Source organism: Pelodiscus sinensis, chromosome 5 (genome assembly GCF_049634645.1).
Source record: "Pelodiscus sinensis isolate JC-2024 chromosome 5, ASM4963464v1, whole genome shotgun sequence".
Taxonomy (NCBI): domain Eukaryota; kingdom Metazoa; phylum Chordata; order Testudines; family Trionychidae; genus Pelodiscus; species Pelodiscus sinensis.
Genome location: NC_134715.1, coordinates 14,959,144 through 14,977,251, shown reverse-complemented (window position 1 = coordinate 14,977,251; position 18,108 = coordinate 14,959,144). Strand labels below are relative to the sequence as shown.

General features: G+C 47.6%; 1 protein-coding gene across 4 annotated transcripts in view; it reads left to right on the top strand.

The window, feature by feature from the left end:
- LOC102448589 (broad substrate specificity ATP-binding cassette transporter ABCG2-like) overlaps positions 1-18,108 on the top strand; it is a 143,837-nt gene that overhangs the window by 21,890 nt on the left and 103,839 nt on the right. For all 4 annotated transcript variants that reach the window (XR_012904021.1, XM_075929565.1, XM_075929563.1 and 1 more), the window contains 2 exons: positions 7,233-7,385; positions 8,416-8,573. Coding sequence is in view for 3 of the 4 variants with exons in the window: in XM_075929565.1 (XP_075785680.1) it covers positions 7,233-7,385; positions 8,416-8,573 (311 nt within the window). In the remaining variant the exon portion in view is untranslated. The remainder of the gene's footprint in view (positions 1-7,232; positions 7,386-8,415; positions 8,574-18,108) is intronic.

Here is an 18,108-nt window from a genome sequence, read left to right as displayed (position 1 = left end):
AATGCCGCGGGGGATATTTAAATCCCCCGCGGATTTCCCTACGACGACTGCTGAAATTTACATGCCCCTTCCGGAAAAGGGGCCAGTGTAGACGTAGCCTTTAAGTTTTCATGTCTCAGCTTGACAAAGCCCTGGCTGGGTTGATTTTTTTTGGGATTGGTCCTACTTTGGGAGGGGGGCTGGACTTGATGATCTCCTGAGGTCTCCTCTAGCTCTATGATTCTAACATGCCTGGTTCCCCAGGTTTTAAGCACTGCGACTCTTGCCAAGAGGCCATGCCAACCTCAGATGGCAACGCTTCCTGTATACGGTGCCTGGGATAGGCACATATGATGCAGAATGCTTGCACTGTTCAAACCTCACTGCCAGACTTAGGCTAGACCACACCAACAGGCTCAAGACATATCTATGACTCACCTCCCAGAGCCAAGGATGTAGATAAGTCCAGAGATATGGACAAAAGTCATTCCTCTACCTCTTCAGATGAGGCCAAAGTGAAAGCAGGGATTTTTATGTCAAAATCACTGCCTCTGGCACTGAGTTCATGCAGGGTGAGCATAGGCAACAAGCTTGGCATCTCAGGCACAGCACGGGCTAAACCAGGGGTTGGAACCTCAGGCCTGGGGGCCGGACACGGCCCTTGGCTTGCCTAGATCTAGCCCCTGAGGCTCAGGGTCCCACCCCCCCACAGCATTGGAGAGCCCGTGCTGCTGCTCCAGCTCCCCTGCTGCCTCCTTGGGGGTTATAGTGCACAAAATCTACTAGTCTGGGCCCCCCTAGGCTCTGGTGTGTGGGGGGGGGGAATGTGGGGAGTGTCTTCCTCTTTCTCAGTTGGGGGCCACAGTGAGGGTGTTTTTTTCCGCTTCTCACTTATGTGCAGCCCCCAACTGATTTTTCTGTAGAACCCAAAAAAGGTTCCCCACCCCAGCCTAAACATTCAGCGCCTCAGAAGAGAGCTTATTCAAAGCCTTGACAGAAGTTGTAAGCACCGACTGCACTGCCATCCACTGTGCCAACCAAACATCGTAAGTCGGCACAGAAGACAGCACTGGACATGGCACTTGATGTGGCACTCAAAAGATCCTGCACTGATATGCCTCCACCTCGGACTCTGACGCCAACTTGGTACTGTTGGCACCGCCCATGGCACATCCCATCTCGGCACCATTGTGTGATTGTGCCAGACATCCTACCACATCAGCCACCTGTGCTTCCTTGGTTCCCCCCATCACCACTGTCACCAGCATTGTCAGTGAATTCTATACATTCACCTAGATTGCCAGCTCCATTGCTGTCAGTGAGGCAAACAGCGGCCAACCTAGTCGCTTTTCCTCTCAGCACTCGTCCCACTCAGTGGCATCCCCTGTGAGATCCCCACTCCACAAGACCATCACAAGGTCCACCATCACTGCACTGGTATTCTCATCATTGGCCGTATCCACTGCTTCCATACCCTGGTCAGTGGCATCCTTGGGATACTTGGTCTTCTCACAGGAGCCACCATACTGCTTCTTCCACACCGGCCAAGAGACCGCCACATTCTTCCCAGTCCACACCTATGGACATGGCACTGAATTCCCCCAAACATCCACAATCAGTGGAAGAGGACTCCCTCTCTGAGGGAGAGGATAGAGTCTCCACTCCACACATCTTCTGCATTGCCAGATAAGGCTATCATTCTGACTACTCCACCTCCGACAGATGACACTAAGCAGTTCCAGGAACTGTTTAAGAGGCTGGCTTTAGCACAGGAATGAGATCTGCAAGAGGTGCAAGAGAAACGGTATAGGCTCTTGCATACATTTCAGCCTCCCATCACTTCCCATTATGAACCCTGCTGACAATACCTGGCAGACACTGGCATTGACAATGCCCACCAACAAAAGGGCTGACTGAAAATATTTTGTCCTGGTCAAAGTGATGGACTTTCTGTTTTCTCACCCAACACCTAATTCCTTGGTCTTGGACTCAGTCCAACACAAGACAAAGGAACCAAACATGAGGTCTACCCCCAAAGTTAAAGACCATCATGCTACGGTACACTACAAACTTTTTCTGTTAGAGGAAATGCAAATAGAGTGCTCATTTGCATATCTCACACTCATTTGCATATTCTCTTCCGATCCTTTTTGCAGAAGAGGTTTTTGCACAAACATGCACAGTCTACACAGAAAATGTTCGTAGTGCAGCCGTAGCCTAAGTGTTTAGGTATCCCAGGCAGGAAAGTGTATTCATCTGCAATGTTACAGCTTAAGGTTGCCAACTACTCTGCTATGCTTGCTGACTATGACTACACCAGCTATTCCAAGCTTCAGGAGCTTTTTCAGTTTCTTCCGGAGCAGAAGAGACCCCAGCTCCATAGCATTATTCCAGAGGGCCACACAATTTCCTGCACCGCTTTACAGTCTGCAACGGATGTGGCAGGCACTGCAGCTCACACAACCACGACTGCTATAGCCATGCACAGAGCCTCGTGGCTCCTACGGAGCTGCAGCAAAAGGTGGAAGACCTCCCATTTGATAAGATCAATCTGTTTGTGGGCAAAACAGACAAAGTCCTACATTCTATGAAAGATTCCTGGACAACCTTAAGAACCCTAGGCATCTATACACTACCTAACACGTATCAGAGGGGTAGCCGTGTTAGTCTGAATCTGCAAAAGTGGCGAGGAGTCCTGTGGCACCTTTATAGACTAACTGAAGTGTTGGAGCATAAGCTTTTGTGGGCAAAGACCCACTTCATCAGATGCATGCTAATACCTAACAAGAGGCTCAAATATAATAACTATTCAAGACCGAGAGAGTCCTACAGGCAACCACTCTGGTACCACTTTAGACAGAAATATAGTGCCATCGGCTTTCAAAGGGAGAGACTTCACACAGAACCATTTCCTAACACAGAAGAAAACCGAAGGATGGAGGCCCATTTTAGACCTAAGGAAACTCAATAAGAATGTAACATACAGAAAGTTCAAGATGGTGATGCTAGCAACAATTATACCTGCATTAGACCACAGGGATAGGCTCTTGGCCCTTGACCTTCAGGATGCATACGCATCCATTATTCCCCATAATGATCCATCCTGCACACAGACGCTTTTTACATTTCATAGTGGGCAAACAACACTATCAGTATCACATCCTCCCACTGAGACTCTCAATAGCACCCAGACATTTTTTGAAGATTCTAGCCATAGTATTGGCACCTCTCTGCTGTCTGGGAGTAATACTATTCCCATACCTTGTCAACTTCCTCATAAAGGGTTTGTCATTCCAGGAAACTCAGGTCATGGTCAACACAGCCATTTTTCTCTGACTCAACCTTGGGTTTCACACAAACTATCAAAAGCCACACTCCAGACTCTAGAATGTATAGAGTGCGCCTCCATTTCACATCAGCCATGGCAACACTACCTAAATGCAGATTCAAGGTCCTTGCAGGGCTTATAGCCACAGCTTGCAAAATGCCAAATATCACAGTGCGTGAATGCCTCAAAATTCTGGGTCATATGGCAGCAACCACGTATGTGGTGAGACTGGCCATACTGCACATGAAGTGCTTACAAGCATGGCTTGCTACAGTCCATACCTTCTCCAGGTACTCCTTAATCAAAACTGTTGTTATGCCACCACATGTCCTTATCTTGCTACATTGGTAGACATAGCCTCACAACATGTTACAAAGGGTACCCTTCCAGCAACCTGCTCCCACTGTTACCATTACGATGGACACGTCTCTTCTGGAATGGGAAGTCCATCTCGAACCCCATACAGTGAAAGGCAAGTGGTCCTACAATGAACAAATGCTCCACACCAACCTGCTCGAGCTGAGGGCAGTCTGTTATGCACGCTATCATTTCCTCCCATGCATAACACACAGAATGATCAATATCATGACAGAGAACACACGGTGCATGTACCACATCAGTTGGCAGGGTGGAGCCCAGTCCATCTCCCTCTGTACAGAAGCCTTGAGACGATGGAATTGGTGTATTACGCACCATATCACCCCTATTGCTACGTACCTACCAGGGACACTCAATGTGATGACAGACAACTTTAGCTGCGTTATTTCAGACCAACACTAGTGGGAACTAGACTCTTAAGCCCTGCAGGAGGTCTTTCACAAATGAGGACAACTAGACATAGACCTGTTCACAACCATGTCCAATCGAAAGTGCCACCTAGTCTGCTCCCGAGCAGCCCTTTACAAGATGGGCTTTTCTCTTGAAATGGGATGCATTCCCACCTCTTCCTCTAATTCACAGAATAATAATGAAAATCAGACAAGACCAAGCTTGGGTAATTCTCCTTGCACCAGCATGGTCGAGACAAACCTGATTCCCTTACTTGCACAGATTAGCGACAGCAGATCCTCAGACCTTTCTTCCACAATGTGACCTCCTTACTCTACACCACGGCCACATTCTCCATTCTGATCCAGAGAGACTTCATCTGAAGACATGGCAACTTCATGTCTCCAGAATGCCAAAACTATCTGCTCAGAGAGGCTACGTCTAGACTGCAAGACTCTTTCGAAAGAGGTTTTTTCAAAAGTATCTTTCGAAAAAGCCTCTTTCAAAAAAGAGCATCTAGATACATCCAGTACTTTTGAAAAAGCAAGCCACTTTTTCAAAGAGAGCACCCAGGCAGTCTGGATGCTCTCTTTTGAAAAACAACAGTTTGCATTACATAGCACCTTTTTTTGAAAGAGCACTTGCCTTCTAACTCGATCAAACGAGACCCTAGAGAAACTCAACAAGACTCCTCTTGTCATTCACAGAGCACTCCAGGGGTCAAGCTGTCTCCTCTCAGAAAATATCCAAATGGATCTCGTTTTGAATTCACACATGCTTATACCACTCATAACAATCAGCTGCCAAGCATCATCACAGCTCACTCCACAAGAGCAGTGGCTTTTACCACAGCCTTCCTTAACAACATTCCTCTAGAGGACATTTGCATGGTAGCACCTTTGCCAAACACTATGCTCTTATCTCTGCTATTTCTCCAGCAACATCAGTCAGATAAGCGGTGCTATTCTCAATTTTGGGAACAGGGCTCCAAACCCACCTTCATGATACAAACACTGCTCTGTAGTCACCCAGAGTGGCGCACTCACAGGGACATCGCTTGAAGAAGAAAAGAATGTTACTCACCCCATGCAGTAACGGGGGTTCTTCGAAATGTGTGTTCTCGTGGGTGCTCCACTATCCTCCTTCCTTCTCCTACTTTGGAACCTGTTTGGGGGCTAGAACCAAGATAGAGAAGGAACGGAGGCACCATGCACACTCTTGATAGACACTAATGGCACAAGAAGACGCTATTGTGTACATGAGCAGCATGGCAAGGCACTGCTAGAAAAGTCTCCAGCGCAAGGATGCACCAGCACCCCAGAGTGGAGCACCCACAGGGGAACACATCTTGAAGAATCCCCCTTACTGCACAGGAGTTACTGTAGAGAGTTACTGTAACTTTCTTTTATGGATCAACCGTGTATGACCAAAAAAGTGGCTTTGTAAGCTTGTAAATGATCTCAGTTTTCTTATTTAAAACAAATCTATATATTGAGCTTAAAGAGATTTAAAATTCGACAAACTCCTGAAGTATTCTTTGATAGACCACAGTTTGCAAAAGACATAGTAATACAGTTAAGGCACCAATTAGCAGAATAATATTCAGATTTAACATAGCTATCTAGTGAAATATTTCTGGATACTATGAGCCAGATTTAAAGCCAGGCATAAAGGTGTAAACTATAGTAACACAATTAATATATATACATTTTTTCTGACCATTTCTATGGAGATCAGAAAATGGCTCTACTTATTTTTAAAGTCTTTTCTGAGCAGTTACTTCTCTCAGAGACAACCTTAATGTGGGATCAGCAAAAAAAAAAAATGTTTTGTGTCTTGTCTTTTCCATGCTTTTCTATCCGGGGCTTGCTCTGTGAATATTGCTCCCATGGGCAGTGGGTGAAGGTAAGCCCCAAGCCCCGTCCCTAGCCCTTATGGATTCCCTAACATGGTAAAATCCCATTCAAAGAATGGGCTTTCCCTATACTGGGGTTTTCCAAATAAGAATGGCCATACTGGATCGGATCAAAGGTCTGTCTAGTCAAGTAAAATTTTTTGACAGTGGCCAGTGCTAGCTGTTTCAGAGGGAATGAACAGAATGAGTAATCATCACATAATCCATCCCGTCACCCATTCCCAACTTCTGGAAGACATAGACTAGGGATACCATCCTTTCCCATCATGGCAAATAGTCATTGATGTACCATAAACTTAACTAACCCTTTTTTGAATCATGTTACAGTCTTGGCCTTCAAAACATCTTTTGGCAAAGAGTTCCATGGATTAACTCTGAGTTATGTGAAGAAATACTTCCTTTTCATTTGTTTTAAACCTGCTATCTATTCATTTCATTTGGTGATCCCTAGTTCTTGTATTATGAGGAGTAACACTTCCTTATTTACTTTCTCCACACCAGTCAGGATTGTATAGATCTCTATCATGATTTTAGATTATCTAGCACTGCATATCCAAACCACTAGGGCAAGGGTGAGTAATAATTTTTGATGGGGAGCTACTCTAAGAATTTTGTAAGTAGTGAAGGACCACATTCTTCCATGATATTAGTGGAGGAGATGTGAAGTCTGTGATGGTGGTTGGGTGCAGAAGGAAGTTTGGGGTAAGGGATTGGGGTGCAGGAGGTGGTGTGGGATCTGGAGGGAGTTTGGGTGAAGGAGAGGGATGCAAATGAAGCCCGGGAAATTCAAATCCCGGGATTCATTTGCAACTCCGGTTGCCTACATTACCACCCCAGTTCGAACTAGGGTGGTAGTGTAGACATACCCTCAGGCTTCTATTTCCTGAGAAGTTTCCACAGGCCATTGCCAGGCATTCTCCAGCCCAAGTAAACAGGTTGGGACTGCTCTGTGCTGGGGAATCACTCCAGTTCATGGGCAGGAAATCCCTCAGCACAGATAACACTGTGGGAAGTTAAACGATGTTAACAGAACATTTAATTGTAAAAGACGAAGCATGTATTTGAAAAGATTTTTCTTGGTGATGGAAAATTCTCATGGATTTTTGCATCAAAAGTATATTTATGAACCTTGGTCTTGTATGGTTTTTCTTTCCATGCTTGTTACAATATTGTTACATGTTGGTATAAATAAAGAAAAAATTAAGACAAACTAGACCTTGCTAATATTTTGTGTCTTCTAAGAATGATGTGGTTATGGGGACTCTGACAGTGAGAGAAAATTTTGAGTTCTCAGCTGCACTCCGTTTGCCAAGCATTGTGCCCGAACAGGAAAAGAAGGAACGAGTTAACCAAATCATCAGGGAACTGGGTTTGGTCAAAGTTGCAGATTCTAAGGTAATTACACATAGTATAGCACGACATAGTATTTAATATTATCAAACAAAAAGCTGAGGAATCATTGAAATTACATAATATTTAACAAATAAACCTTAGGATGTTGTAGTTACAAACAAGATAGCATTTGAAAAAAAAGGAATTCAGAGTTAAGACTACCTTAATGAAAAGAGATTGGAAAATGCCATTATGATATTCTATACGTAATAGCTCAGTAATTTCTATATCAAATGTGTTCAATTTGCGATTCAAAAAGTGTGTTTTAAACTTCCATCTCTGAGACAAACCTTGGGTTCTTAAATGAAGCTGGGATCTTTCTTTCTAACACATTTTCACCCATAATAAAGATACTGCATATTAAATGATTCCTTATGATACTTATGCAATCCTCTTAAGTGAATGGGGGAGTGTGCAGATGTTACTGATTGGTTGAGCAAATGGAAGTTAATAAAATAATTCTGTGAAAAGAACAGACACCATCTTAGTGTCGCTAATGGAAGTAAATTGCAGTACATATTATTGTTGTGCTGAAAGTCACTAGACGTGACTGCATACATGCAGGAATCAGATTTGTTGAGTTAGAATGTGCATTTTATATGTAATCACTTTTGATAATAGTGTTGCTCTTTGCTCCCTAACATCCCACCATTTGTGGCACCATTCATATACTGTAAGTACAGGTCTATACATATATTTTTTATCTTGCGGTGCTTAGAAATCATAGGGATTAGCAGTATGGAGAAAGATTTTTCTTATTTTAAACTTACAGCATTCTAATAAGGCTTTTTTAAAAGTTACCTAAATTTACAAACTTTATCTTAACGGATTCTTAATGGATTTTTTTTGTTAGAAAACTGGCTTATTTTTGATGCATTGCTAAATCATGTGAATGTGTTATTCCATGTAAATATTGATTTCTGGTCTAACACCTGAAGTTGGCTCTACTGTTTTCCTGGATTTTGAGACTAACAACTAACTTATTTATTTAAAAAACAACTCTTCTTTTAGATGTTAATTTTTTTTGCACTAGGTTGGCACCCAGTTTATTCGTGGGGTTTCTGGGGGAGAGAGAAAAAGGACCAATATTGGAATGGAACTTATTACTGATCCTGCAGTCTTGTTCTTAGATGAACCAACTACTGGGTTGGATGCCAGCACTGCCAATGCTGTCTTACTGCTCCTAAAAAGGTGACTGGAAAGAACTTTGATAGAAAGGTCTTTGATAGAAATTAACTCCATATATCTGGGAAAGGAAACTATGGGCTTCCACAAATGAAATTTCCTTCTAATTCTGCTATCCATGCAGTGTATTAGTATTTATCGCTCCCCTCTCTGGTTCAGAGGGAGGTCACTCAATCTCATTATATCACTGGAGTACCACCTCATTTCAGGGGAGTCATGATTCAAGCAATAGAAATGTAGCCGTGTTAGTCTGGTGTAGCTGAAGCAAAATACAGGACTATGTAGCATTTTAAAGACTAACAAGATGGTTTATTAGATGAGCTTTCGTGGGCCAGACCCACTTCCTCAGATCAAGTAGTGGAAGAAAATAGTCACAACCCTATATACCAAAGGATACAATTTTAAAAAATGAACACATATGAAAAGGACAAATCAAATTTCAGAACAGAAGGGGGGTGCGGGGGGGAAGGTGAATGTCTGTGGGCTAATGATATTAGAGGTGATAATTGGGGAAGCTGTCTTTGTAATGGGTAAGATAGCTAGATCCTTTGTTTAAACTCACATGTAGAGTGTCGAATTTTAGCATGAATGACAGTTCAGAGGATTCCCTTTCAAGTGCAGATTTGAAAGATCTTTGTAGCAGAATGCAGGTAGTTAAGTCGTTGAGATAGTGTCCTTTCTGGTTGAAATGGCAAGAAACTTTTTTCTTTGTGATCCTGTCTGATACCTGTTTTGTGGGCATTGATCCTTTGGCGAAGTGTCTGAGACGTTTGTCCAATGTACATAGCAGATAGACACTTTCGGCACATGATAGCATAAATTATATTTCTGGATGTGCAGGAATATGTGTTCTTGATCTTATAACTCACTTGGTTAGGTCCAATAATGGTATCAGCAGAGTGAACATGTGGACAAAGCTGGCAACGGGGTTTGTTGCAAGGGAAGGTACCAGGGTTGGTATTAGTGTGGTATGTCCTGTGGTTGTTGGTAAGAATCATCTTGAGGTTAGGTGGTTGTCTATAGGAGACTATGGGTCTGTCTCCCAGAGCCTCTTGGAGTTTGGTATCCTGTTCCAGTATAGGCTGTAGTTTGTTGATAATGTGTTGGACAGGTTTAAGTTGGGGGTTGTAGGTGATGACAAGTGGTGTTCTATTGTTGGTTTTCTTGGGTCTGTCTTGAAGTAGATGGTTTCTAGGTATTCGTCTGGCTCTTTCAATTTGCTTTTTTATTTCTCCGGGTGGGTAGTTGAGGTTTATAAATGCTTGGTAGAGATCCTGAAGTTTCTGGTCTCTGTCAGTGGGATTAGAGCAGATGCGGTTGTATCGAAGGGCTTGGCTATAGACGATGGATCGTATGGTGTGTGCTGGATGGGAGCTGGAAGCATGTAGGTAACTGTATGAGTCAGTGGGTTTTCTGTAGAGAGTGGTGTCTAATTTTTCATTGTTGATTTGTACTGTCGTGTCCAGGAAATGGACCTCTCGTGTAGAATAGTCCAGGCTGAGGTTGATGGTGGGGTGTAGGTTGTTGAAATCTCTGTGGAATATCTCCAGTGTTTCTTGGCCATGTGTCCAGATCATAAAGATGTCATCGATGTAGCGTAAGTAGAGAAGGGGTAAAAGGGGACGGGAGTTGAGGAAACGTTGTTCTAGGTCAGCCATAAAGATGTTAGTATACTGTGGGGCCATGCATGTACCCATGGCTGTGCCGCTGATCTGGAGGTATAAGTTGTTCTCAAACTGGAAATAATTGTGGGTGAGAACAAAGTTAGATAGGTCTGCTATCAGGTTGGCAGTAGTGTCCTCTGGGATAGTGTTTCTAATTGCTTGTAATCCGTCTTCATGTGGGATGTTGGTGTATAGAGCTTCTACATCCATGGTGGCAAGGATGGTGTTATTGGGGAGGTTATCAATGTTTTGTAGTTTCCTTAGGAAGTCAGTAGTGTCTCGGAGATACCTGGGGGTGTTGGTTGCGAAGGGTTTGAGAAGAGAGTCTACATAGCTGGATAGACCAGTAGTGAGCGTGCCAATACCAGAGATGATGGGACGTCCGGGGTGTCCAGGTTTATGGATCTTGGGAAGTAGATAGAACAATCCTGGTCAGGGGTCAGAAGGTGTTTCTGTGTGGATTTGTTCCCGAGTAGCTGTGGGGAGGCTTTTAAGGAGACAGTGTAGTTTCTTTTGGTATTCCGAGGTGGGATCAGAGGAGAGAAGTTTGTAAAATGTGTTTGAGAGTTGTCTGGTTGCCTCCTGGTTATAGTCGGCCTTATTCATAATGACCACAGCACTCCCTTTGTCAGCTGGTTTGATTATAATGTCCAGGTTGTTTTTGAGACTCTGGATGGCATGGTGTTCAGCGCAGCTGAGATTGTGTGTCGCTTGTTGTCGTTTGCGAATAATGTCAGTCTGTGCGTTGTTGCGGAAGCTTTGTATATAGAAATCCAGATTGTAATTCCGACCGTCAGGGGGAGTCCATATAGAATTGTTTTTCCTTTGGTGTTGATAGGGGGGATCTGGTAGGTCAGATTGATGTTCATTGGTAGTTTGGAAATATTCTCAGAGGTGGAGGCGGCGAAAAAAAGCCTCAAGGTCACCACAAAATTGTATCCAGTTTGTGGGGGACGTGGGGCAGATTCAAGCAGTGAGGTCAAGGCAGCTCTGGCAGGATAGAATAAGGTAAACAATCTCAGGCCCTCAGTGTGAAGGAATCAAATAGTTGTGGGGCTCAGACTCACAGGCATGACAGAGCAAACAGTCTTAGGGTATAGGAGTGGAGCCACAAGCAAGCAGAGCTCAGGCCCTCAGGCAGGGCAGAACACCATACAGCCTGTCATCCTAGCTCTGGCAGACTCCAGACAAATGCTGGCCCCTTGGCCTAAGGTGGGGAGGTTGTCACCTCAAGAATGGGTTTGGCAGCAGGTAGTAGGGGTTCCAGCCCTACTGTACTCTACCAGGTCTTAGCCCAAGGCCCTAACAGTGGCAGATAGTTCCACAACTGGATAAGGAGGCATCCAGCCTAGAATCAGGCAGCAAAACAATCGGACTATAGTCAGCTGTCTCTGAGCTAATTTCTACCCTCCCACCAAAATGTATCTGCAGCTCAGAGTTGTTCCTGGCCTCTTCAGGATATGTGGCAAGTAGCAGTCCTGGCAGGTTTTCACCCGGGTCAGCCTTCTCCAGCAGCAGGGTATAGTGTGGCAAGGTGCAGTCCAGGGAGCTGTAGCAGCCAGGAGACATCTGCTCACTTCCCTGGCTCAGATTCATGCTTCCTGTCCTACCCCTTAGTTTCCAGGAGATGGGTGAGTCTGGCATGGCTCTGCTCACCAAGAATCACAAAGTGGCTTCTCCTTTTCTAAGTCAGTGGAAGGCCACTCTGCCTCACTATAGTGGGTCAGACTCTTTCTTCTGTCCCACACCCCACAAAAGAGACCAGGAGTTTGTAGTAACAAACTATTTTGGAGGATCTGCCTGGGGAAAGGGACTTAGATGTAGAAATCTTATGCATGCACAGTTAGCTATCTTGCCAGTTCTGTCTCATTGTTTGTAATGGGTGAGGAAATGCCACACCTCATTGGAAAGAATAGCAATGTTAGTTCTTCTTCGAGTAGTGTCCCCGTGGATGCTCCACTGTAGGTGAAGGGTCGCCTTGAGCCTCAGATCGGAGCTTTGTATAGCAGTTTCCCCTGTTGAGCCACGCATGCCCAGGAGGCGTCTCGAGCCCTTCCCGCCTCCTGAGGAGCGCGGCTCAACCCCCTCCCTTTCAGTTCCTCTTTAATCGCCCTCGTCAGCGGACGGAGCAAACAGGAGCTCCCTGTCAGACTCTCTGACTACTCTCCTTTCCCCAGTTTAGTCATAGTTCTTTTCCCCTGTTATTCCAAGTTAGCTTTCCTTGTTTCTTTCAAAAAAAAACAAAAAAACAACCTAGTAACAAGAACAATACACTTCTTCTTCGAGTGATGTCCCCGTGGGTGCTCCACTACAGGTGTCGGGCTCGTCCCGGCGCCGCAAACCGGAAACTTCTTCGTAGCAGTAGCCCCCTCCGGAGGACCGCGCGTGCGCAGTGTGTCCCGCGGCGTTCGCGCCTTTTCTGCGTCGCGCGGTCCGACCCGCCAGTTCCTCCTAACCGTCCACGGCCGCAGACGGATCTGGAACACGCTCCTCTCCTGAGGAGGAATCGTTTAGTTAAAAAAATCAGATATATGTTCAGTTGTTTCCCAGTTAGCCCCTTCCCAACGTAGTGTTAGTCAGTGTTATATCGTTAGTTAGTTAGATTGGTTAATTGTTTAAAAAAAAAAAAAAAAAAAAAAAAAAAAAAACACCCCTGTTACTTCAACCCCCTGTTTTAATCCCGGGGGTTACACCCGCTCAGCGAACCATGCCCGGTTCTCCCGGGTTCAAGAAGTGCGCATCATGCGGCGAGGCTATGCCGGTGTCGGATGGCCACTCCCGCTGCATTCGCTGTCTAGGGGAGGGCCATATCCCTCAGAAGTGTGGCCATTGCGCCAAGCTAACGGCGCGCACGAGGCGTGACAGAGAGATGCGCCTTAAAATGCTCCTCTTCAACAAGGCTCTTCAGCCGCCGACGTCAACAGAGCGAGAGACCGAGGGTACGCACAAGACCAAAGAAAAGGCCTCCGCTTCGTCCAGGAGCCTAAGTGCGGCAGACTCGAGAGCCGCGTCGGGCCACCCACAGGCGATGGAAAAGCCTTCCAAAGCCCGTAGCACATCGGCGCCGAGCCCTGTACTCTCTGTGGCATCGGCCCCGCCAACCCGTCCGGAGTCGGCACCATCATCAGCGGCACCGAGCCTCCGAGCGGCACCGCAGCCGGATTCGGTGCGGTCCTCGGCACCGAGGCAATCGGCACCGTCGGCGCATGACCGTGCCCCGACTAAGACGGCACCGGTGGCCGGCCCGGCACCGAAGCCTAAACAGGCACCGAAGCCTAAGCCGCAACAACCTAAGGCACCGGACACGGCACCGAGGAAACACTCGGCACCCAGATCCCATCCAAAGCCTAGCGACGCAGCCACTCCTCATCCTCAGGGCGCGTCGGCACCGCACCGCACCGACCGATCGCTGGAAGTGGAGCAGCCGTCTCAGTCTCCCGTTTCGGCACCGGATCCGACGACCTTACACCCTCAGGTGTCGGGACAAGAAGTGCTTCCGCCTTCCTCGCCTCCTGCGCCTCAATCACCATGCCTTCCAGGGGAAATCTCTGATGGGGCCTCACTTATCTCGATCCCAGATAGCCCGGTCCCCCATACTTCTAGAGCGGTACCGACGAAGGCACAGAGGAAAACACACCACCCTCGTACCCCTTCTCCAGGTTCGGACAGGGCAGCCTTCTCGCCTGGACCTTCGATTTCACCTCAAAGACGGCGGAGCCACTATCACGAGTACTCTCCTGCACGCCGCTACTATAGATCCCCGAGAAGGTCCATCACACCGCCTCACTATCACCGATCATACTACTCCAGATCGCCGTACCGTTACTCGTACCGTTCTCGTTCCCCTCGATCACCTACCCGCTCCCGCTATTATCGTCATAGGAGCACTCTGTCCTATTCTCCACAATACTCTCATCGTGCGTCTCGTCACCGCTCACCGCATTCGGAGCGTTCACGATCAATATCGAGGCGCTCACCCTTGTCTCCGAGCCGACAGCAAATATATTCGCCAACGACCCAAGGCTCTATTCCACCGGCTCAACGCCCACCAGCGCCTACGGGAGATGCGTCCACGACTTCGGTCCCACAGGACGATACCACTCAGTCACCAGTGGCGGAACACCAGTCAGTGGCCTCCCCGACAGATGTCGCTTCCTCTTCTCCTGATGATGCGGTGTTTAACGACGAACCCCCTCTAGCAGATGATTATAAGCAGTTCCATGAGCTTTTTACACGGGTAGCGGATTCACAAAACTTACGCACCTCGGGGGCGCCTCCAAAACACCATCCGCTGCTCAGAAATTTACAACATTCTAGTAAATCCAAGCTAGCTCTTCCTTTCGATGCCGCGATATTGGAGGTAGCCAATGACATCTGGCAAACTCCGGCGTCTATGCCTCCTACCAACAAACGCACGGACAGGAAATATTTTATCGACGCCAAGGATGCAGAGTTTCTCTTTACCCATCCTGTTCCGAACTCTATCGTGGTTGACGCAGCACAGCAAAAGGCGAGATCCGCGCAGGCGAGAAATTCTATCGCGGACAAAGAGGCCAAACGCTTGGATTTGCTAGGCAGAAAGGTCTATTCATCTGCTACGGCCACATTGAGGATGGCAAACTACTCTGCCCATCTTGCCAACCACGACTTCGACAACTATTCGAAGTTAGTGCCGCTCATACAGCATCTCCCACATTCCCAAAGGGAGGTACTGAAGGCCATAGTACAAGAGGGGTACACAGTGGCCCGTAATGCGCTCCAGATATCCCTCGATATCGCGGACTCGGCCTCCCGCACTACCGCGACGTCCATCGTCATGCGACGAGACTCTTGGCTCCACCTGGCTTCCGTGCCAAAGGATCTACACCCTAAGGTGGAGGACCTCCCATTTGACCGAGCATCCCTGTTCGCTCAAAACACAGACCAAGTGTTTCACTCAGGAAAAGACTCTAGAAATACGTTAAGAACTCTAGGGATGTACACCCCGCCCTTCAGGCGCAGGAGAGCCTGGCCATATAACAGGCAGAGGCCGCCTCCTTCTTCGGCTTCCTACTATACCAACCAACGATTTAGGCCATACGACCAGCATAGACAGAGGCAGCGCCCCCAACGTCGCCGCCAGCAACCTAACAAGGCCAACAACCAGCAACAATCTAGACAGCAAGTTTGACATACTGATCGAGAGTCTGCGAGCCATCCCTCAGCTAGAACCCAACGCGAGAGTAACCAAACTCTTCAACCGCCGTCTGTATCCATACTCCCTTCGTTGGTTTGCCATCACCACAGACCGCTGGGTCAGGGAGATTGTAACCTCAGGACTCACCATTCCGTTCTCCACCTTGCCTCCCACCAACCCTCCCTCCCCACCCCTTTTCAGGGACCCCTCCCACGAAAATCTGTTACGACAGGAAGTAGTACACCTACTTACCATAGGTGCAGTGGAAATAGTTCCTCCCGAATTCCATCGCAGGGGGTTCTATTCCCGATACTTCCTCACAGAGAAAAAGTCGGGGGGATGGAGGCCGATACTAGACCTTCGCGGTCTCAACCGCTACCTGCGAAGATACAGATTCAAGATGGTTACTCTGGGTTCCATCATTCCAACACTACAAAAGGGGGATTGGTTCGCGTCTCTCGACCTGCAGGACGCATACTTCCACATTCCTATCCATCCAGCTCACAGGAGGTTTCTGCGATTCACCGTCGGAGACGACCACTACCAATATGCGGTACTTCCCTTCGGCCTATCCGCAGCTCCGAGAGTATTTTCAAAGACCATGGCAGTCATAGCGGCATACCTCCGTCGAGCGGGGATCACCATCTTCCCTTATCTCGACGACTACCTCCTCTCAGCACCTTCGAGAGAACAAGCCGAGATGGCAGTTGCCACTACAAAAGGCATCTTCGAGACCCTTGGCCTAATTATCAATCTGCCAAAATCTACTCTAACTCCGGCCCAGTCCATCGTGTTCATTGGGGCCAGACTAGACTCTACCACTGCTATGGCGTATCTGCCTACGGACAGAGCCGACACCATTCGAGACCTATCGAACGTCTTGCTCACAGCCCCGAAGGTCTCTTACCTTACCTGCCTGAAACTATTGGGCCACATGGCCTCTACCACATACGTCATAGCCCATGCTCGCCTCCGCATGCGATGTCTGCAACATTGGCTCCTCATAGCCTACAAACCGGGCATTACCAATATCAACACTTTCATAACCATCCCTGCCCGAGTCAGGAAATCGCTCGTTTGGTGGACTCTACCTGCCAATACTCTAGCAGGCGTTCCATTCCGGATCCAGCCCCCATCCATTCAATTGACCACGGACGCGTCGCTAATAGGCTGGGGGGCGCACATGTTGCACTACCGGATTCAGGGACTGTGGTCCCATCAGGAATCCCTACTCCATATAAACTTCCTGGAGCTCAGGGCAGTCTTCAACGCATGCCGCCACTTTGTCCAACATATACAGGGGACCACCATACAAGTCCTTACCGACAACATATGCACGGTTTACTACATCAACCGGCAAGGCGGGGCCCGGTCCAGGACTTTGTGTGCGGAAGCAGTGCGCCTGTGGAACTGGGCGATCCGCCACAGGATCGCGCTCGTAGCTTCCTATCTCCCCGGCAAAACCAATATAATTGCGGACACGCTCAGCAGATCATTCCACTCCCAACACGAATGGGAGCTCCTTCACTCTGTAGCCCTCGATCTGTTTCGGGCATGGGGTTACCCAGAGATCGACCTCTTTGCCACTCGCGACAACAGGAAGTGCCGCTCTTACTGTTCGAGAGCGGGGATAGACAACCAATCCTTGGGGGATGCCTTCCTTCTCAATTGGGGAGCGTACCATCTCCTCTACGCTTTTCCCCCAATCCCGCTGATACCGCGGGTAATACAGAAAATACTATCAGACTCGGCGACAGTAATCCTCGTGGCTCCCTTCTGGCCGCGCCAGACTTGGCTCACGCAACTCATGCAGATGTCGGTGTCCAGACCTCAACGTCTTCCAAGGATCAACAACTTGATCTCACAACAAAACGGCAACTTTCTCCACCCGGATGTCGACCGCTTGCACCTGACAGCTTGGCTCCTAACTGGCTCCAGGGCCTAGAGTTAACCTGCTCCCAAGCAGTCATGGATGTACTCGTGCAAAGCAGACGACACAGCACCCAACGATCGTACATCTATAAGTGGCGTCGTTTCTCAGCCTGGTGCCGGCCACAAGCCATTAACCCCCTAAATGTGCAGATCCAGCGTATTCTGGACTACGTCCTGCATTTACACTCCCAAGGATTGGCCGCTGCTTCGCTAAAAGTACACTTGGCAGCTATTTCGGCTTTTCACGCTCCCATAGAGAGCTTTTCCGTTTTCTCTCATCCACTTACGAAGAAATTTCTCAAGGGAATTTCCAATATTTGTCCACCACACAAGCCTATCCCGCAGCCATGGGACCTTGGCCTTGTACTGGACACCCTTACCCGCCCACCATTTGAACCACTTGCGACTTGTGAGTTACAAATTCTCACGATAAAGGTTACCTTTCTCCTGGCAATAGCCTCAGCTCGGCGAGTTTCAGAGCTTGCAGCACTCTCAGCGGACCCGCCATACACGATGTTCACTCAGCAGGGAGTCTCACTGAGATGTCACCCATCCTTCTTGCCAAAAGTCAACTCGTCCTTTCATGTCAATGAACCTATAATCTTCCCTACTTTCTACCCCAAACCGCATGCTACACCGGAGGAAGCCCGCTGGCACACTCTGGACATTAGAAGGGCATTGGCATTTTACCTTGACAGAACACGTCCATTCCGGAAGTCTCCGCGTTTGCTATTATCACTCGCTGATCGCTCTAAAGGTCATCAGCTGT